Here is a 22,585-nt window from a genome sequence, read left to right on the forward strand (position 1 = left end):
TTCTCAGTTATCCAAGATCCGATTACAAAGACATGCTGGCATTAGTAGTTAACTTCAGATTCTTTTAAGTTCCCCAACTGCTTTATCTGCTCACAAGCCACAGTTGTAAAGATACAACTCTTTGTAAGGATATACTCTAAAGAGGACCACTGAAATGACATAAGTTAAACATAATGCCAAAAGAAAAGTAGTGGATCTACAATGCAGAGACTGAAACAAGCAGATGGCAGTGCAGAGCAGACTTTAATACCAAAGCCAGAAAACCCACTGTGGAAAGACCGCGGGCAAGCAGATAGAACAGCCCACAAAGGGTGGGGGTGTTTTGCTTATGGGAAGTCTGTTTTCAGCTGCCATCAGCTATTATGTTTTCTGCTAGATGACTTTATGAAGGCTAAAAGTGCTTGACGTCCTATGCAAGGGACTGAATAGCCTCAGTTGCCTATTTGAGTAAACATTTCCTTCTTTGTAAACAAGACAGTAATTTGTTTATAAAACACTAGAACTGTGAACAAATACCACCCACCATGTGTCCCCATTTCTCCCTTTCTTCATTTTCATCGTAAATACTGTTTGTTTTTTTCTGTTGCATCAGTGAATGAGTTGTGAGTCCCAATGGGAAGGACAGTGCCCTCAGCAGACTTGAGCCATGCATCTGCTGCTGCACCTGAACATTGGTGCTGTTGGAGTTACAGCAAACGCTCATCGCAGTGGAACCCGATCAGAAATCTGCTGCCTCCAGATTTTTGTTTATTTGTCTAAAAACACTACCAGAGATAGAAATAAGGAATGACATAGGGGGAGAAACTGTTGAAGCTCTCAGCTCCCTTCTGCCCAGGGATTAGGATATCCTTGGTCAGTCTTCTGGCCCAGTCCCAGTTTTTGCAGTTCCGCTCACTCATTAATGAAAAATCCAATTAGCAGTTGTCTTGCACATGCACAGTGTTTCTTTCTCTTACAGTTATTTCTGCTTTACTGTGGCCAGCGTGCCATCCTCACTAAAACCCGGTAGCGATCACAATCACACTTCCAGTACCTGCTTGTATTTGAAGAACTGTAGGTGGTTCTTCAGTGCTTTGTGTTGGTAGGTGGCTTTTTGCCGCTGCCGGGCTGTTGGCAACCCTGTGGTTGTTCCCTTCCCACCTCCGGGCTGCAATCCTAGAGCTGGCTTTCTAGCGGGAGATCTCCCTCTTGTGGCTCAGAGAGGCATTTCTGCTCATAAAACAGAATTTTATGTTTGTGCTTGGTGTCCGGGAGCAAATCCACCCAAGTTTGAGAACAGGTTATATAACTTAGCACATTGTGTTAACAAAGTCTCAATTTTTACATGCAAATATATAGTCTAAAACTGTCTTCTGCATAAAATTCTCTGACAACTGCTATGCATATGCATTTAGGTCTTAGACTTCTGATCTTAAGGTGTAAAAATCTCTTGAAATTAAGATCTAGCAAGAAATAATTAAAAATACAAGTGAATTGGGATTATTGACCACTACTGAGTATAGACAGTACTTGATTCATATAGATAGCTCCTAGTAATGTCAGAATTGGATTACAGAAACCCAATATATTTCATCATTTGAACTTGTAATTATAAAAGAGCCTCATAATGGGGTGAAAATTGATGCATTCTTTTCTGCAGGTTCAAATGGACCACAGTTGTTTACAGTTGAACAGTGGGGTACCCCTGAAAAACTGCCAAGAGCTCATACCTGGTGAGTATTTAATTTAGGTAAATTATGACCTTTAGTAAGAGTGATAAAATACTTACAAATTTTCATCTGTTTTTCAGCTTTAATCGCTTGGATTTGCCTCCATATGACTCATTTGAAGACTTATGGGATAAACTTCTTTTAGCGATTGAAAATACTCAGGGTTTTGATGGGGTTGATTAAGACGCAGACATAAATTGTATTGGTCCAGTGCTGCAATTTCATTTTAAGGGTTTACAAACAAATTTGAATTTTCCAGGGATTATTGTTGTATTTAGACACATGGCTATTGAATCTTCATAGTATGACTTGTAAGTAAGTATTAAAAATTCACCAAATTTTGAAAATGTATTTTCCCATTTCCACCATTTTGTATACTTTGCTAATAACTACAATATACACATTGGATGGGCCAGTGCCAAGTAAGTCAAAAACTAAAATGTTTTTAAGGAGTTGCCTGTTCTACACTATTTGACAGACTGTCCTGCAGTAAACTACTGAACTAAAACTGTGAAGAAATCTTTGCAGAGGGTGTAAATTTGAATTGCTGCTTTAAGTGGAACAACTGATATTGTTAAACTGTTTTTTAAATAAAAAAACCCCAAACCACCAAACTTCATGCAATGCAATATTGTAATTTGTGCTGCTTCAGGCTGTTTGCTACAGATCTGCCCAAAGCACCTTTATAATTCAGTATATTAAGTAAAACATTGGAAAGCATTTGTTTGCATTACCAGCTGTGAGTTTGCAGAACGTTGACTTGCTGACGCATTTTGTTAGATTTCCGTTTCTAACTTGCTTTTGTTAAAACAGTGTAACAAAACCAGGATTTTTATATAAAACAAACAAGCAGCAAAATTCTGAATTGTAATGAGAAATTATATAATTTTTTGTCTGAATTTGTATAATGTCATTGGTTTGTTGAGTGTTCATCACTTTTTTTGATAAATTTGTAGTTCAACGATGGATAACATTTTCAATTCAGCCTTTTGCAACAAATTAATCTTGAAGTGAAATTTGTATGGATATCATTCAGTATTAGTTACTGGTAGGTAGAGGCCTTTATTATCCATTCTTGCAGTATTGCACTACATAACAATAAAGAACATGTTTACAGAGTTTTCTGGGCCATATTCAGCAGTCTGATATGTGCAAACTTCTGTGAACTGCATGGAGGTTATGCACATGTAACCAGGTGCAGAATTTGGTTCTGTAATATGTTTACAGGTTATGCTAGTTTCTATAGCTGCATTTTTATATTTTTTTTTCTCCACTGTTAGTCTAGAAACCAAATTTGTTAAGACCGTATAACCAAAGTCATAACCAACAATGTGCAATTTATTGTAGATCAACTTGTCATATAAATATTAGTTTGATTTCTTTTGTAAATGTGGGTATTTTTTGTATTAATGTTAACACTTTTTTTGAGCAAGTGCTGGTTAAATGATTTCCAAAGTTGATTCTAAAAGAAAAAAAATGGTTTATATACCTGGCTTGCTCTAATTTTAACATTTTATTACCAATATGATCTGAGGAAATGACAGTACCTAGCTTTGGCCAGCAAACTTCTGTTTCGTCACAGTCTTTATAAATATGCAAGAAGACGTGTAGCACATCTCTTTATAAAGATATGTAAATTATGTAACAAATGTAATGGGTCTTAAGGGATATTTAAAATCCCACTTTGTTTTATTCTTTGACTAGGTCATTAGGGCTGAGAATATTACATGTAAATAAAGGTAACTTATACAAATTTCCCAAATCTATATGCAGTTTTGTAAAACATGAATGATATATCAGTAAATCTGTATAGATCTGAATGTAGCAGGTTTTGTTGCATACTTAAAGTATAAAATAAGGATCCTGAAAGCAGTAAATAAAAGTTTATTCTAATAAGTTGTGACTGAGTTCTTTGAAGTGCAAATTGGTAGTTTTGAAATAGCAAGAATTCAGTAATTTTAATACTACTAGGTAGACCAGGGCAGCAGTTCCACCACAATATGCTGCTACTTTTGTCTAGGTGTTGAGGTGCAACAGCGCTGTTTCCTAGTGTTCTGCTCCAAAGATGTGCAGTCCTTGAAAAACTAATACCGTGTTTTTATAAAAGCTCTAGGTCGCTGTGAGCCTCCACTGTATAGCCAGCCTAGTAACACTGCACACGACAGACAGGCAGAGGTTGGAGGCCCCACGGAACCGTCAGCTGACTGCTGCTGAGGTCAGGCTCCTCTCACCTGTAGGAACACACCTTCTCAGCTGGTGGGCAAGCGTGCAGCCAACAGACTTCAGTGGTGAGTGTAGCAGGGGTATGAAAGGGACCCCGAAACTCTGCTCCAAGCAGCATGGACTGCCCAACAGCCACGGGGATGCCCCACAGGGCTTGGTCCCTGGTGCCAGCTGGGGGGAAGCAGTCTTGGTGTGTGGGTGGAAGCTCCTAGAAGAGGATGCTGCTGCCAGGTGTCGGGCTGCAGGGAATATCTGGGGCAGGACTGGCCTTGCCTACAGGAGCTCTGCTGCGGGCAAGACACTGAGTTTTGCACCATGAAAGACCTACAGGAGAAGTGAGCAGACTTGTAGCATTGGGGCGGATGAACGACAAGAGGTCATTAGGGTCTTTGCAGAGACCTTGTAGAGGCAAAAGTCCAAACCATGCAGTGGGAGTAAGAAGGGGCAGCTGGAGGCCCTATTTGCACAGGTGGTAGGTGAAGATTACCAAGCTTGTGACTTCTGGCATCAAAAGACTGGCTGCTTTTCCACCCTTGGGTATGAGTTTACAAAAATGCTATGGTGCTATAATAGATGATGAACAAGTTGCATTAAGGGAAGCATTCAGAGCTAGATCGACCTCAACAAAGTGTTCACAGCAAGAAGTGGTGGGTGATAGAGTGCAGAGAGTCCCTTCGGTGGGCTTTAAACTAGGTTTGTTGAGGAATGGTGATAACAGCTTGTGGTTAAGTGAGAGAAGAGAGATCAATGGTGATAAGTACTGGGGTGGGGCCATGGGAATGAGGCAGCTCTTGTGGAGGATGCACAGGCTGAAGGTGGCCCACCTCATGCCTGGACACACTCCCAGGCAGCCAGGGAGAGACCAGGAGGAGCGAGAGGAATGGCTCATACGTCTGAAGCCAGATGCGGGGAGACCTGTGGAAGAGGTGACAGGCTGGTACAGAGCTCTGTGGGTCTGGGTCGGAGATGCCAGTATGGGAAACATCTTGGTGAGGACTTGTCCAAGGCCACCTGTTTGTCCCGAGGAGGTGGGCAGAGCATCTTATGGAATTCCAGAATTGCAAACCCTGGTTCTTAGAGGAGACAACTCCCCGATGTCTGCGGGAAGGGCGACGTTGAGGGGATGCAATAGGGGATGTTCTGGAGGGGGTCACAAACCACTACCCAAGGGCGCGGGCTTGGCCAGCCAGGGAGATCACCTGTGGCAGTACCAGCTGCTTCCCTGAGGGTTAATGACCATCTCACTGCAATTTCATTACTCAACACCCAGACTGAGAGGTAAGGCAGAAAAATTTCCCAGTTAGGCGAGAGCTATATGTACCAATCTGCTGAAAAAAAGCGTATATAGGGTGGCGTTTGTTAAGATGATTTTGTGCAGATCTGGCTAAAAAGCATGATCGTTCAAGGGGAGACTTGAGCAAGATGCTAATTGTAGAGCAGGGACTGGGCCACAACATGAGGGAGAAGACGGCTAAATACAGGAACAGTTGAGCTTTTCTCCGCTTTAGAAACACCGCACGGAAAATTCATGGGTGTTTTTGGTAGTAGGTCTCTGGGCTGCGCTGAGCCCGAGAGCTGCAAGCAAAACAGCCCCATGCCCTCGGTGATGGCTTCTGCGGGTAAATACTAATTCAAACCGGCTTTTAGAGAACCTGAAAAATACAGCTGAGAATCGGCCCTGCATTTATTTTTCCTGCCAGCGCGCTGCCGCGGCCGCTGCGTGGCGCCATGTCGGCCGCCTGTCAGCGGCGGCGCCGGGGACGGCCGCCAGGTGGCGCTGCCGCGCCGGGGCGCGCGCAGGCGGCGGGTTCTCCGCTTCCCGCCCCAAAAGCCTGCCGCGCGCGGGGCGCTGGCGTGAGGGGAACCGGCACTGCCTGGCCGGCGGGCAGAGCGGGGGCGCACAGCTGCCGGCAACGCGGGGTCGGATCGTCCCAGGACAGTGCAAAACCCTCTTATGCACATTTTTCAGGGACTTTTCTGACCAAGTTAAACCGTTTCTGTTTCGTGTTTTATAAGCGTGGTGGTGACACGTCTTTGTGTATTGACTATTACTGTTCTATAGTGAATGGTGTTTCTGAATAAATACATACGATGCCGTCAAAGAGTTGAATGTATTTAACCTAAAAAAGGCAAAGGACATAGATTAACCTCAACGAAGTCTTGCAGTATAAACTGCTTATAATGCAAAGGTCTACTTAGACTGCTGTGGGTGAGGTTTTCTTAGATTTTACAATCGATGTCAATAATTTGATTTGCATTAACTTAAAGGGTTTTGTTCTGGGACTGCCTTTCTCTAAAATGTCTCATTTACTCCAAAGGTGGTCACGTATGTGAAAGTGCTTTGCAGTCCGGTGTTACGGAAATGAGACTTTAGGTATGAACAAGAGGCCTTCCACAGTAACTTGGAGGTTTGGGGCAGTGTAGGTTGTGGGGTTTTTTCTTCAAAATTCCGTTCTCTCAACTGCCGGATTTTTAGGCTGGGTGTTGTTTTTACCAAATCTTTTGCTTCTCAAGGTGGTACAGGTGATTCTTCAGCATTCTTGTTGCTAAGCTAAAACAACTTCATTTAAGTGCCACTGAGGCTTCACTTATTCTGCTCAAAGGACACATGACTTAAATAATTTTTGATTACTATTAGTAAGTCACATCTGTAGCATATTAAACAAATTAATTTTTACTAGAGGCAGGATTGAGTACTTACAGATCAAAACTAGGCAAAATATATGAGTGTAGGCTACTTATTTTCTTTCCCTGCCCTATTTTTCTTTCCTTAAACTCATTGTTTCATACACAAACTTACTTTACAAGGTACGTAGTGCCTTGGCATTTGATTTGTTCTGTAAATCCATAGCACAGTTTGGAGCTATTTCACTACTTGATGGTGTCTTTACAAAAATCTGTGTGTGTCTCATTGAAATCCGCAGATGCCTCTGGTGTACTGTGAAACATGTTCTGGATCAGCACAGATTTCCTTTTTTTCTTGTGTACTTTTTTTCAGTGCGACTTCAATGTTACTTAGCAAATACATGATACTCTTGTCAATTCCCTAGAGTGGGAATTACATAATTACAGTGATGACATGCTAAAACACATATGAAGTGATTAAAACTGAATATGTCTAGTTTTAAATACTGTTTTGATTTTACTCATTTCTTGTGTGGTCAAAAAGGATGTTGATCGTTAGGAGACCAAGCTCTTCTGTCTGTCGTTCTTCATGCTGTCCGTTCATTTGTGTTTTCCTTTCTGCTTCTCGTTAATTGGTTTGTCGTGGTGCTTGGTTTCTTCACATAGGGTCTTATCAAATGATTTTCTCTGTATGAGCTTCTGCTTTTTTAGGGCGCTTTGTTTATTTTAATATCTCACCTTTTTAATGAATGATTGCTTGAAAGGAATGAATGTGCAGCTCTTATGATGTGAACGGAGAAGAGCTGAAGTTAGACAGTTAGTTATTTACCTGCTGTAAGACTGCCACCACCATCAAGAATCCATACCTCTGGTGTGCCATAGAAGCACCTTATTGAAATGTCTATACATTTAAAAGGCAACCAACGCCTACTGTCTTCCACTCTTACAAATGGGAATCAAGTATGTAACAGCTGCTGTATTGCTCTGCAGCGTCACAAAATCAGTAGGAGATGCAAGCACAAGCTTTGGTGCTCTTATACTAAATCATTTTTCTTTGAAGTGGAGACTTAATTGCTTTTTCTATGTGGAACGTATATCATTAGCACGCTAATCAGAATACAAACGGCTCGCACAGGGGATAATGAGGGAGAACTTCCATGTAATGCTTGGTTTACATCCACGTGACTGTAGAAAAATGTTTTGTTTTGCTGAGCTGTCCTTAATTTGAGGTTTCTTGCTTAATGAGACTTCAAACAAATTCTGCATTGTAGGTTTCAGGTTTTCATCCCAGAGAGAGGCTTGGGATTCCGGGGAGGGGGAAGGAAAAGCGGCTTGGAAAACCTGAACAGACATTAAGTAAGTGAGCACGCCTCTTGAGGAAAAACAGATAAGGCAGCCTTTCCTAAATGTGGCAGGATGTAAAACTTTCTGTGGAAATACACCACGGTCTAAAAACATACATCACAATTTGTTTTTCTTAAGCCCTTTTGAGTTTAATTTAATGGAAAATGTTTTCATAATTGTCTGGAAGCTTTTCTGATATTTTCTACAAGCTGAAATATTTCTGACTTGGGTTTTGTTTTGAGGGCTGGGAAGTATGACCTTTCGGAGGCTGTGAACACACATGTCCTACTATGCACTGCTGCTTGGGAGTATGCAAAATGCTAAAGGTTTAAATCAAATTGCCCTGAGGACTGCTTACTGACCTTTTGAGTGCAAAGCTGTCAAAACCTTCAACTAGGCATCAGCTAGAGAAGAACACTTAAGGCAGATCAATGCAAATAGAAAACAATGTGGTTCTGACTTTTGGTAATTCCCAGTTAGTGAGAAACAGTTACTGTGCTGCAAGAGCTGCCGGATGCAAACCCACACTGCTGAGGAGTTACTGCAAGTAACGTGTAATTGTTGATTTTTTGGGAAAACCTTTTATAATCTACTTAAGAAATTAAAAGTTTTCATTAATTGCCAAATCCCGATATAGTTATCTGAGCAGGATGCTTCATTGACTTCAAAGGGATTTTTGTCTACTTAAGGAATGCGGGGTCAGGCCCTTAACTAGTGATAACTTTCTTCAGTGGGTTGTCAGATATGACAAACTATGCCACTTTAACAGAGGTTGCCCTCACAGTGCCATGGCATCCCTTTTTTCCTGAAAACCTGCTTTCTTCCTTTGCCCAGGTAATAGAGTTTCTGGGTGGTTGCGATATGGAAGAGCTTAGGAATTACTCTCTAGCTGAAGTTGTGGTTTCTGTGAATATATTTTCTTTACTTTGAATAGCTATAACACATTATTTTCTAGTTATGCGACATACAATAAATTCATCAGCAGAAAGTGTTTGGTGGAGTTATGAGTCCCCCTCCTCTCTATGAATTGCTGCCCAGCAATTTGTTGTCCATCCTTAATAGACTTATTCCTAATTAGTTGTTCATGCCCTATTGCTTGCTGTAATGCAAGGTTTTAAATAAATGCCTTCCTTTCTATGTAGGCTTACAGAAATGGACCAAAAAACATGGAATTGAGAAGCTGTTCATTCGTATGTTGGGTCTCAGTCCAATAATTATAGGCATCCTGTGTAAAACGTATTAATCGTGCATATCCTGTGCTGAAGATTCACAGAGTAATTACTTCACAGGTTAGTAAAAAATAATTCTCTGTGCTTTATCAGAATGTTACAGCTACTCTTCTCTTAGTGTAACTAAAAGCTATCGAAACATAACAGGTGCTGCTTCATCCGAGGCAAAAATAATGTATTTGAGCTGTATTAAAATGTAGCTAAAAAGTATGCCTTTTTTCAAAATATTTCATTTTTACTGTTCTCCACACTGAGAATTCAAAGTCTGGCTGTAAACCATTCTAAGACCAAATTTTCACTTATATAAATGTCTACAATTTTTTAAAGGTAAAAAAGAGGTGAAGTTGAAATTTCTTGCATGCTTACGTAAACCTGAACTAGGAAAGCAAACAACATTTCAGTCATGTGAATACTTTTTTTGTCCTGGAAAAAGTCTAGCTATTAATTGACTCTTAAGGTGCAAACAGGCTGGATCAGATGATCTCTCGCTGTAGAAAGAAATTAATCCTAATCGTGCTGTATCTAACTTGAAGGCTGAACAGCTAAATCGGTTGATTCGGGGCTTCAGCTGCTGCCAAGATGGGATGTGACAGGGAGCCAAGCTGTGGGATGAGGCTTGGGGTATCCCATACCGGAGGTGTTAACAGGGAGGGGACTGCAGCTCGCCCAGGATGCCTTGGAAAGGGCATTTGTCCATCTCTGCCCCTCCAGAAGCCAGTAGGAGTTTTAATACTCGGGGGAGGATTCAGACTGCTTCTCTGCGTATGGAAGTTTTTCTTTGCTCTAGTTACACTAAGGCATCATGCTTTCAATGCTGCCACAGCTTGCTGATGCTGAATGGGATGTCCCTGTGGCCCCAGCTGCTCCAGATGTGATTTCTGCTCAGTGACTTGCACTGGCCTAGTCCTCAACAGAGCACATTAGGCCAATTTAACTCTCTAACTTGCTATAAAACACCCTGTCCCCTACTTTTTTTCCTAGTTGCTTAGGATGGACATTTTGGCATGCACATGGTGTGTATTCCACATGTGTATTATTTGCCCAATACGAGTTCTGTCATGTGCCAGAATTTGGCCACTGTGACCTTCTAGAGGTATCTGAACGTAAATGAAGCAAAATGTTATTTAACATTTAGCAAACTTAATCCTGGGGTAATGCTTAGATAATGGATAGCAGCACAGATGTAACCAAGTTATACTACTAGCAGTCTTAACTGCTGATTGCTCTCCTGATGCGCTATGCAGACACATCTGTGTATGCCACATAGTAAACTCAACCAGGGACTTGATTCTAGTTAAAAAAAATACTTGTATTTCTCTCCCCAAGTTATTTCCACCAGGATCAGTTCTCTGATCCGATTCTTCACTTGGCCATGCAAGTCTTTATGCAAACCCAACATAGGCACTGCAAGTTGCAAAGCGCTGAATTGCATCATAGAATCATAGAATGGTTAGAGTTGGAAAGGACCTTAAAGATCATCTGTTCCACCCCCCCGTCATGGGCCGGGACACCTCCCACCAGACCAGGTTGCTCAAAGCCCCATCCAGCCTGGCCTTGAACACCTCCAGGGATGGGGCAGCCACAACTTCCCTAGGCAACCTGTTACTGTGTTTCACCACCCTCACAGTAAAGAATTTCTTCCTAATACCTAATTTAAATCTCCCCTCTTTCAGTTTAAAACTGTTATCCCTCATCCTATCGCTACACTCCCTGATAAAGAGTCCCTCCCCATCTGTCCTCTAGGCCCCCATAAGTACTAGAAGACTGCTATAAGGTCTACCCAGAGCATTCTCCAGGCATCAAACCAACAGAGAGTGCCTGTGGATGTGCTTCCAGCAGAGCCTCTGATCTCTTCCTGTTGCCCTGCTGTGCCTGGGCAGGGGCCAGATAGAGACCTAAGCCCAGTTAGTAATGATGTGGGGAAAGAGGAATTGGGGTGGGCTGCTCCGGTTCCCCAACATCTCCTGGGCCATGCAGGGCACTGTGATCCAGCCATGCCTCCTGCCTTCAGCTCCTGTCCAGCACAAGGCAGACAGCTCTTCCAGAGCCTCTAAAAATGAGAAATCCCCATAGGCTCCCAAATGACTCCCGCAGCTCAGCTGAGATAAAATCCCAGAGACTCCAGCTGATGGAGGCAGTAATTTCAGCATCAAAAGAAATTGCCCCTATGCTGCCCAGCTTTTGGCTCCTCTTGGTTCGCCCACACCCCCCCCAGCTTGCTCCTTGCACCGGGGTGTTGCCTTTAGCGGTTCAGCCCAAATTCTTGGTAAAGCTGTTCTGGTGTAAGTCACAGCTTCGTGTGGCCTTTCAAACATCTCTGTATCCATCCCCAAAGCCGTGTTGTGCGTGGGGGGGTGTTTGCAGGATGAGCCTGTGTGCATGTGAGGGGGAGGAGGTGCTGGGAACATGCCTTGAAGGCTTCAAATCTGTTTATCTTCACACTCCTGAGAGGCAATCGCTCTCCCGTGACAGGGCAGTGCGCTGGAGGGAGCTGCGCTGGCAGCAAGGAGATAAACCTATGGGGCACAGGCTGCTTTGGCCAAGTGGCCTCTCCCTGACTAGCAATTCCTTATGTCTCTGTGAGATGAAATGGGACAAGAGCAGCAGGAAGCCTCCTCCAATCCTTCTTTTTAATCGTTCCTTGGGATAAATTGTAGATAAGCGGGGAGAGTGCGTTGTTAACAAGCTGAGAATGCAAAGACAAAGGAAAGGGCTGCAATCTTTCACAGCAATAAAAAAAAAAAAAGTATCTGTAACATGGTATATTCAGCAGTATGTCCAACTGCTAGTCAGCCTCTGACTTGCCTTGTTTTTCATTTATTTATTTCCAGTAATTGTTTCCTGATTGCAAACATAAAGAGGAAAAGAGGCAGAAATGATTTGCGCATTTCCTGTTGCAACAGCAGAATGAAGGTAACATATACAGGGATGAAAGGAGACCATATTTCATGCCTGTTGCTAAACAAATAGCTGCAGAACAGTGGGTCGTCATGATAAGCAAGAGAGACACTAACAAAAAGCTGCCTCTGTCTGGAAGGTTCGAGAGATTCCTTTGTAGATTCAAACACAGCAAGTGGTAACCTAGGAGATATTTTCTTTCTGTTCAGTTATTCTTGGTCTGATATCTATTGTATTGACTCAGTGTATTAACACTTTGATTTATGGAGGAACAGTACTGCAGCATTTCCAGGATTTTGTTTTGTTTTCTTCTTGGGGAAAGGGTTGAGAGAGGGGACTGTACTGAGCCAATTAAAAAATAAATACATTGCAAATGCAGTTTTTGGGGCAGCTCTTCTCCACCTGCTGGCCATTCCTGCTCTTCACTGCTATTTCCACATGTGCATAAACCCTTAATGAAGTTATTCTGTGTATTTCAGTGTGCAGATTCCAGCTGCAGCTGCTCATCTGCTGTCACTTTGGTCCCAAGCCAGCCAAGCATAGAGGGCTTACCTCCCAAGAGTGCTGAGCGTCCCTGAGGTCAGAGGAAGTAAATGGTGCTCAGCACCTTGTGTGAGAGCCCAAGGTGGCACGGCAGAGGCATTCATGGCTGTTTGGCTGATCTGAGTCGGGGCAGCCACTGTCCCATGCTATTGCCATATCTTCAGCTGCATGTTGCAACCCTTGGTGTTTCACCATTCACTTTATGCTACAAAGAGCCAGGTTAGGGAGATGAACCAGGAGAAAACAAAATCTACTGAAAAAAAGGAAGAGTTTTCTGGCAAGTTAGGTGTCCTGACAGGCTCACTGCAGGCAGAGGAGCATCAGCTGTGACACGAGGGCCAGAAGAGAGAGCATGGAGCTGTGGTAAACCCAAACTCCACACCATAAGAGCTCTACAGTGAGTCTAAGCAGAAGAATGTATCTGGGATCAGGTCTGCCCTCAGATGTACTCTCTCTTTCTGTAGCCATAGCTGTGTGGTTTGTTAAAAGTACCAAGAGGACCCAATGGCTTGCATCTAGGAAACTGCAGACTGACCAAAAATACTCAGGTATTTTGCATGCCTTCCAGCAGCAGTGAGTGGGCATGGGGGAGCAAGGAAATGCACTTTGCCAGATCCCTGTGAGGCTACTCCTCCAAAATGCCTGTGGTTACCTCCAGCAGCAGGGGAGAATGTTGGGGTGTCCTCTTTCTCCTGCTGAAATTCATGGCAGGATCCCTCTTCATTCTAGTGTGACAAACCTTCAGGGCTGGGGGAAATGTCTGGCAGCTGCCTCCGGGTCACTGTGAAACAGCCCAGCTGAGGAGCACTACCTGGAAGGAAAAAAATAAATAAAAAAAAAATGCTAGTGTGTTAAATGATTGTACTCCTTCCACTTTGGTATTTGTTGGTTTATAACCAGATGAGATCTGTGTTAAAATCCCTTTGTCAAGGAGGTGTGCTTTTCCTGTACAGGAAGGCTCCCTGGAGAGAAAGTTCATTAGCATCCCAAGGGCTCAGCCCAAGGTGTGTTTGCCCATCTGCTCGTGGAAGGAGTGAATGTCCTTTGAGAAGGCAACAGAGATGGTAACTGTACATAGGTTCAAAATGAAGCAAGAATCCACTAAGTGACCAAATGTGCCGAAAGTAAACATTTGTATGATGGGTCTTAATAGAGTTAGCTTAACATGTTGTAAATCTGTGAATACAGTTGTAATTGGGTCAGGAGTTTGGCTTGAGAAACAAGAAAGTGTCTAAACATGCCTACAGTGACACCAGATCAAAAACACTCAGAGCAAGCACTGTAAAGAAAAAAGGGGCTTCCCTGAGAAGAAGGGTTAATGACACCCTGCCGGGAGTGCAGCGATGTGGCAGCCCGTTAGCTGGGTTTTGAGGACTCCACTGGCTGAAGGCAGAGCTGAGCCAGTGCAAATTGCCGTAATTCCCCTGCAGTTAATAGGGCTCCGGCAATTACCACTGCCCTCAGCCTGCCCTGAAAAATGACCGCAGCTCCAATACCGCTGCAGCCATGCTAAGCTGCCTGCAGTGATTGTACCCTCTCCTCCGCCCTGGGTGCCTGTAACTACAGCTTTCCTCACACCAGTGGTGAGACCCGGCAGCTCCTGTGGTGACCTGCCAGCAGAGGATGAGCTGGGACCTGGCACTGGTAGCAGGGAAGGGTTGAGCCTGTGGGGCTGGGACTAGTGGTGGGACCAGGATGGTGATTATATGTTGGTTTGAAAATATATTTGGGTATCCAGGACCCTACTACCACCTCTTAAAAGCTGCAGCTAATTGAGGACAGTGTTGTGACTGCACATACGTGGCAATGGGGACGCTTAAACTGCTGTAAGCAGCTCTCTCCCCACCTCTCCTTTTCCCACCTGTGGGAGCTCATCCCTATCTTTTTCTATCCCACGACATTACAGTATTAGAGCAGAGCTGTGTGAAGCCAAACCAGGGGAATGGATTGTGTGGGCAAAGCTGCTTTCTCGTCTCTGAGCCTGTTCGGTCGGGTGGAATGCAGCAGCATGTGGGCATCCAGCTTGGGCAGTCTGTGGCCATGTCAAACACCATCTATGCTGCTGTGACGGCTTTTCTCAGACCACAGGGATGAGAGTTAATGTAATGCTATTCTTTTTCTCTGGTAGAGTTTAAATGCTTAGTGCAAAACTGACCGCATACCAAACTGAACTATTTCTGTTTTAAGCTGAAAGAAGTGGAAATGGTCTAACTCCAGAAAAATCTTATTCTAACCTGGAAAGAAACCGCATTCTCCACCCTGGGCTTGTGGCTGCAGAGATCTCATAAATGCAGAGGTCACCTTGGAAAGCTCTGGTTACATGTGAATTCTCAGGTTCTTTCCTTTTCCTGAGGCTGCTATGTTCCATCCCAGGGAAGAGTCCTGCCTATTAGTTCCCTTTCTAGAGACGTTGGTAAAACTTCAGGCAAAGTGTGTAAACACCGAGGTCATGAAGACTTTATTCACCTTTGGAAAGTCCCTCTCTCTCCTTGCTGGTTCATCTTGGGACCAAAATTCTGGATTTTATGGCCCCAGCCCAGTTTAGGAGTCCTGGATGGATTGACAGCTGCTCTCACACACACGCAGACAGAAGAGCAGTGGAGCAGAGCCCTAAGCTAGATCTGTTCATGTCAATCTGATTTTTAAAATCTTTCTTTTCAGGAAACATATAAACTGGGCTTGCCAGGGCTGAGGCAAAGGCTGAAATGCAGCATAAGGTAAATCAGGTTATTTACAGACAGCAACCTGGGCAGCATGCTGTTATTCCAGCTGTTGACAGCACTTCAAAGAGAGCTCTTACTACTGACCCCAAAATCTAAGAGAAAGCATAGAAAAGTGTTCATATGGGTTCTGAAAAGAACAACAAAAACTGGGGAAGTTTGCACAGTTTCCCACACATGCCAAAATTATTTGGAGTCAAGGCAATTGGAGTCAAGCAAAAAAGTCTGTGTTGGTGACAGAAGAAAAATTGCTGCCCTGCAGCAAAGTAGGCATAGCTCTGTTTACGTTGGCTGGCAATATCTTGTACTCATCCTGGACTGCCATTCTGGCTTTCTCAAGATAGTGTTGCTGTGAGACAGTTAGCCAAGTAGATAATTGTGTTTATTGGCTTCATATTTACTAACATGGTGTATTTGACAAAGTTATGGCTGGCAGCGCCTTTAAACTGTGGTTCAACGGGTTTATCAGCTTACAGAGAAGTATGAATTTAGATATGTTATCGCAAGTTTGCGCTATCTCTAATTAATTACTGGAATATGCCTTAAAATAATGACTTCTGACAAATTAAGGAGGGAGAATTTATGCTCATCTAGCTATAGGACTGCTTAATTCTAGTAAGGAATTTATTATTTGTTTTGCTCAACAGAAGCGTGGAAATGGAAATACTGGTGTTCGCAGCTGCAGAAGGAGCGCTCCAGCGGGAAGCACTTTTCTTTGTTAAGCCATTTAAGACAAATATTGCATTTGATCTCATGAGTCAAAACCTCCTGCTGGCACAGCATAGTCTAGGGAGACGGCAAAGCGATTCCCCCATCACAGCAGAATACAGCAGTGAGCGCAGACAACACAGCTAATGGAAACCAGCCCACAAGTAGGACTACAACTTGCTTGCTCTCTAGCAGCTTTTTTTGTCCCCTGGTCCACTAGGACCAACTCCTGCTTCAAAAAAGGCTGGTGAATTGGTCAAGGAGGTATCCCTCCTGGGACAGGTGAGATAGTGTCCAGCGCTGGGCATTACAGCCGGCACAGCCACCCGCTCATGTCTGCAAAGGGCTGCAGGGAAATAACATTATATCTAACCATGGACAGTTTCAGCCTCTCCACCAGCTGACCCAAGCACATGGCATAGAATTGTTACTGGGCAATGCAGTCCCCATCGGTGTGTTTGTCTTCTCGACATGCTGAGGTCATCCATGAAATCTCAAATTCAGGTCACTCTGATCAACCAGAGTTTAGCAGGAGAGAGTGCAGTACCAGCATGAGCTGCAGATGGAAGTTGTGAGTTTGCCACAAGAAAGAATGATCATTTAATCATTAGTAGTTGAAAATAACATAAAATTACTTGTGATACTTTTTTTTTTTTCATAGTTCACATTTTCGTGACTGGATAAAGTCAAACACTGAGGAAAATTCAAAAATACTGTGTCAAGTGGATCCTGTTGCTGTATTTGCTCCTATTTAGACACCAAAGCGGTGCATATGACTGTGAAACTGCTGCATGCCTTTGGGTAACTGATTTGCACGTAAAGCAAATCTTTCCTAATTATCTTTCCTAATTACCTTTCCTGAAAACCAGTGCTAAGATCAGAGCAAGATGAATTCTTCTGCTCGTGTATTTTTGACAAGGAAGGAAGGTGATACAGGTCAAACTATGGCTTATGTTGTGTTTAGATAGCTCTCATTTTCTTCCGAAGGCTTTCAGAGGAGTCACTGACTGAGGCTGCAGCCAGTCCCAGTGATGATGCAGCAGAAGGGACCAAGTTTGGCTGCCAGCTCCTGGCTCTGTGAGCTTTGCAGTGCTGGCAGGAACAAAAAGCAGTAAAAACTTGCCTGTCACTGAAGTCAGCAGCTCTCACAATGAATGCAAACAGGGGGCAAATCTGCTGAGTAAGAAGATACCTTCCTACATGGTAACTTTAGAAACCAGAACTCTGAACAGACAAAAAAAGAGCTTAGAAAATCACTGGCTGCAAGCATCGCATAAAATCACTGGTGAAGCTGAAAGCTTAAATGATAGCGGCAGCATTTGATTTTGATATCTCCCCTACAAATCGTCCACAGGGTGTTGATAGTGTGATTCTCCAGCCCTATGGTTGCAGTTCGGCAAGCTACGTTTTGGACTTGAGGCAAATGTAAACTTGCGGCTGCTTTCTGGTGGAGATGAGTAAAGGGTGACTCGTCCCCTGCAGCAGAGTCCTGCCTTGCACAGCCATCTGGAAGTGGTTTTATCGGCGCTGTATGAAGGGGTCAGTGAGAACCATTGACAAAATGGCACTCCATTTCTGATCAGTTCCCATCCTCCCGTTCAAAAACTCGTCTGGAGGGTGTGTGTGTGTGTGTGTGCTCTGCCAAACCTGGACATCACTGCACCTGCACCGGGCGTGCAGGGTCTGCTGCGTGGGGCTGGGGCTCACCACCCCGGGGGGATGCCCCGGGTGGGCAGCTCTAGTGTTGGCACAGATCTTTGGTAAATCCGGCTCTGGCTAAGCGCACGTTCTGCTGATGCTCGCCATGCCGGCGAGGAGAGGGGCTGCCGTTTGCGGTGTCCGGGGGGCACCCCCTGCCCAAGAAATCCCGGAGCCGGGCCGGCTCGGGGCTGTCCCGCGGCGGAGCTGCCGTCGGGTCCCAGGCGGGGGTCGGGGTCGGCCCGCCCCGGCCCAGATGGCGCCGGACACCCTCACCCCTCGTGCGCGGGTCCGGCGGGTGTCCGTCGCCCCCCCCTCCCCGGTATTGTCCGCCGCAGCGGCCCGCCCCGTCCAGCGGCCTCCCTCCCTCCGCCCCCCGCCCGGCCCTGCCCCTCGCCCCTCTCCTCCCCAAAGGCCAATGGAGACGAGATGTGGAGAGTAGGGCCGGGACGGGCGCGCCGGGGCCGCTCCGTCCGTCCCCTGTCTCCTCCCCTCGCCCGCTGACCGGTCTCTCTCGCGGCGGCCGGCGGGGCATGCCAGCCGCCTCCCGCTAAATGGCGCCGCTCCGCCTGCGGGCGCTGCTGCCGGCGCTGCTGCTCCCGCTACCAGGTGAGTCCGGCCCCGGCCCCGCGCCGCCGCACGTGTTTATATTTATTCGGCACCGGCGGGACCGGCCGGAGCGGCAGTGGGAACCGGCCCCGCGCTTTGTTGGCGCCGCGACGGGCCGGGCGCGGAGTGGCGCCCCCCACCCCCCGCCGGCAGGGGGCGCGAGCGGCCGGCGGGGCCTCGCGGCGCGACCGTTAACGGGCCGGGGGGCTCTGAGGGGACGGGCGGCGTCCCCGCGGTGGGCCCAGAAGGGCGCCGGGCGGTTCGGTTTACGCTAACGACTTCTTGTAAAATTAGGCTTTTACGACTCGCCCCGCTCCGGCTCCTTTGGCGGGCTCGTAAAATTATCGAGCGGCGCGGGCGCGCCCCGGCAGCGGTGAGGGTCGCACCTGTGTGGCAGTCCCCGCCGCCGCCTGTGTTGTGAGCCCCAGTTGTGGGTGAGCCGGTGTCGAACGCTCTGTCTCTCCAGCTCCTTCGCACAACGCGTTTGAAAACTAGGAGGGAAACGCCTGGGTCTTTTACAGCATGGTGGCTTTACTCTGCTCGAGGTCGGTACCAGAGTTTTCCGAGTTTGGAGGGCTGAGAGCCCTCGGAGCCTGTAGTAACGACAGTTTTACCTCGTCTGTGGGTTCAGCATGATGACTCTCACCTCGTGAGTGCAGTTGGTACATTGCTCATCTATACTTACAGGCAAAAATCTTTTTTTTTTTCCTCTCTCTTAGGAGTGTGGTGCTTTAGTGAACTGTTTTTTGTGAAAGAGCCTCAGGACGTTACTGTCTCAAGGAAGGATCCGGTGGTTTTAGACTGCCAGGCCCGTGGTGAAGCTCCTATAACTATTACATGGCTGAAAAACGGAGGCAAAGTATCTGAAAATGAACGGATCTACACTTTATCCAATGGCTCGTTGTATATCAGTGAGGTGGAAGGAAAGAAAGGAGATCTGTCTGATGAAGGATTTTACCAGTGCTTAGCTCTGAACAAATACGGGGCCATTCTCAGTCAAAAAAGCCACCTCACGCTAGCAAGTAAGTTCCAGCTCTTGTTTATTAGCCTGCTTCTGAGTTTGTGAAAGCAATTCCCTGAACAGCACACAGCAACCTACTGTTTTGATTGTGTACCTGAGAAGATAAATTACAAAAGCAAAGAGCAAATCGATTCTGTAGAACCTGTGTTTCTTTTTAAATGTGTGAAGATTATGAGCAAAACCTGTGGTGGCCCCTTTTCAAGTCCATGATGCGGCTGGAGCGGTGAAGCCACCTATGAGGCCTCTTGGGCAGTGGTGCCTTGCGTGGGTGGCTCACGTGGGTCACTGATCTCCAGAGCAGGTGGTGGTGCACAGCCGTGCTGGCAACCTGCTGCAAAGGTCCTGGGTCTTGTTTCGCAAGTGCTGTTCTGGCGGCCTTATAAGTGTTATCTACAAATCTGAGAAATTATTATTCCTTGTTCAATTGCTTGATGTTGTGTTGTGCTGTCTTGGGGCACGGCAGACCGATAATAGAGGTGGCTGTCTTTGGGAGGGGAAAGGTTTTCTGGCAATTGTGAGGGTTAAATTACCAAGCCCTTGCTTTGGTGACACTGTGTTCAGCCAAGCAGATGTGGGTGCTTTCCCTTTTGGAACTGCTTCAGGCTCCTCTGGAACCAGCTGTGAGGGCCTGTTACATGGTTCCACTGGGCAGTGAGATGCGTTTCTAGGGTGACTCCCTACTACTGGATGAATGGTGAAGGAAATAGTTGTGTGTAAGTGCCTTTATGGCTTTAACAGTCTGATCCTGAGTGCGTGTTGCCCTCTGCATTTCTAGCATCTTTAAAGGTATTGAGCAAGAGATATGTGTTAGGGACTGAATGTCATGCCTTTTTCCATGCCAGTGTGGAGCTTTGCCAGTAGGCTGCTTCTACAACACTATCTTTTTAGCTTTCCAAAAGTACATGGAGTCATTTCAAAGAAAGTGTAACACAGAGAGTACACAGTTTATGTAGTCTTCTTGTATTCCCTCTGTAATAAGACTTAACTGATGAACTTAATCTAGTAGGAAAAGGCTTCCTTTGACCTCTTCGACCCTGTTTTTAGTAGCAAGTTGCACAGAACTGGTGGCAATAGCTGTATGGAAGCTCAATATTAGTTGTAAATTGCAAATTTTACCAAATTCAGTCTGAAACTAGTTAATATAACTGGTACAGCAGCTTACATTAAAAAACGTCAGAATGTTAACGTTTGTTAGGGGTTTTTTTCTGTATGCTTCTGAACTGATGATAAATGCTGTCCATAAGATACCCCAGGAATGTGTGAAATACCTTGTTCAGTGAGCTAGAGCATTGGGCAGTTGAAAACCAGCCTGGAAGTAGGTGGCTCCAAGGAAGTGATGAGTTTTTCACGTGCTGTAAGAGGCTGATCTGTGAACTCTCCATTTAAAAAACCTGGCTACTTTTTACTTTGTGTCATGGCATCTTACTCACATACAGGATTAATAGACCAAGCAGTTCTTGCATACTTTTGATAAAATGATGAAAAATGAAGTATTAATATCGTTGACATTTAAATTCACATCATTAGGTTTCAGAGTGTCAGCACTATTAATAAACAGACTGAAGAAAATCTTTCTTAAGAGGATAGGAATGTTGTTAATAAATATAAAGCAAAGCACTGGCTGATGGATTCTGTGTGTAGGACTGTGGAAACTTAAGGGCCATTTTAAACCTGAGACGTTGCAAGATGAGCTCTGTGCTCAATATCAGAGAACATCTGGAATGATACAAAGCACTTTAGTAGTACAGTATAGTAATACACTTGTAGTCTCTGGTTTTATTCAGACAGCACTGAACTTATACAAATGTTTGTTTCTCACATGCATGTTATTTCACCAGAATAGATGGTTAATTTTGGGTGGTTTTTTTTTTTTTTGTTTTTTTTTTTTTTAATGAAAAATTTTCACCAAGGAAGAGTTGTGAACAAATAGATTGCATGCTGTGGAGTGAGACTCTTGTTTTGCAGCACTCTTTTTTTCTCTTTCTTTTTTTTTTTTTCACTCCTCCTTCTCCCCTCTCCTGTAAGACTGTGACAAAAGGTTTCTTTTTCTTCTTTGAATACTTGAAAGGTTTCCTATGTCTGTTGGAGAAAACTGGAAGAGATAGTGGATCCATAATGATCACAGTAGGTGTTGTTGACTTAGCGATTAAGTGGTTAACTAGTGGCCAAACATGAAGTTATCTTATGTAGCAGTCTCTTTTTAGTCATATTCCAATCTGACCGGTTTCAGAATGTCATCTTTACTGTAAAGCTGTGAAATAAGGCAGTAATTTCTATTGTTATATTTTGAAGCCCATAAAACACGTGCAAAATTAGTTTTATATCTCCTTTTTACAGTGTTTCTGCCTGCTATCATGAGTTGATTGAACTTTGCAGACGTTTTAAGTGAAATAAATTGAAGTCTTGTGGGGGATTTTGTGGGCTTATAATTCTGTTTAGAAGCAGTTGTCGGTTTCTGCAAAGGCAAATTACCTTGTGGGCAGGGTACAGAAGGAACTATACATATTAAACAGGTGGAGAATAGGCATTAAATGGGCATTCTTTCTTTGGAGGAAAAAAGCAAATGCTCTCTTCAGTCTCTAGTAGCAGCAGGGTGCGAGGATGTTCTTTTACTTTGCCTGGTCAGAGCTTTTGCTAGTAAGCTTGTCTTTTGCTTCAGAATTGTAATGTTTAGTGTTGCATTTGGAAATCAAAAACTTTAATCTGTCCAAGAGTTTAAGATTTGAACACACAAGGAGATCAGGTCTTGGTTTCTAAAGTTAGGAACTGGAAGCTGAAGGTTGCACTCTTCGCAAGAATTCCATTATTCATGTGCAAATTAAGAATTCACAGGGTTAAAAGGTTAGAAACTGGCCAGGATGAGGTTTACCCTTGTGATAAAGAGCAGATGACCCTCATTCATTGGCCAAAGCTTTCATGTAGCTCCTCTGCAAAGTTAGTGATTGCCATGAATTGTTCTTGAGGAATGCAGAAATTCAAATGTGAGCAGGCCTTTCCTTAAGTGTCACTATGGAGCCTTATCTCCCGAGCACATCAGAGTAGGTCTGCAGGGACAGGGTTCCTCCCCAGAGGCCCCAAGGCTTTGCTTTCCTGTTGTTCATCCATGCACAAAAGAATTTGACTAATTTAGGGCTTTTTTTCGGTGAGATCCCCCTACTTTTTTAAAGGAAACTGTGGGGCTGAGGTATTGCTTAGGTAAAAATAAATGTTAGTTTCACTACATGCTTGTAGTTGCTTCTAAAGTAGGCTAATTGACGG

The 22,585-nt window shown here is 44.6% G+C and overlaps 2 protein-coding genes across 3 annotated transcripts in view; both read left to right on the plus strand.

Annotated features, from left to right (window-relative positions):
- The window catches only part of NEDD4 (NEDD4 E3 ubiquitin protein ligase), a 57,488-nt gene extending 53,891 nt beyond the window's left edge, over window positions 1-3,597 (plus strand). For both annotated transcript variants that reach the window (XM_082489032.1, XM_082489031.1), the window contains 2 exons: window positions 1,640-1,712; window positions 1,790-3,597. In XM_082489032.1, coding sequence (XP_082345158.1) covers window positions 1,640-1,712; window positions 1,790-1,892 — 176 coding nt within the window. In that variant the 3' untranslated portion in view covers window positions 1,893-3,597. The remainder of the gene's footprint in view (window positions 1-1,639; window positions 1,713-1,789) is intronic.
- Window positions 3,598-18,230: 14,633 nt separating this feature from the next.
- PRTG (protogenin) overlaps window positions 18,231-22,585 on the plus strand; it is a gene marked incomplete at both ends in the record, with an annotated part of 87,297 nt that continues 82,942 nt past the window's right edge. The window contains 3 exon segments of the mRNA XM_082488954.1: window positions 18,231-18,248; window positions 18,252-18,306; window positions 19,026-19,328. Of these exon segments, the coding sequence (XP_082345080.1) occupies window positions 18,231-18,248; window positions 18,252-18,306; window positions 19,026-19,328 (376 nt within the window).

This window comes from Vanellus vanellus, assembly GCF_965231255.1.
Source record: "Vanellus vanellus genome assembly, chromosome: 11".
NCBI classification, from domain to species: domain Eukaryota; kingdom Metazoa; phylum Chordata; class Aves; order Charadriiformes; family Charadriidae; genus Vanellus; species Vanellus vanellus.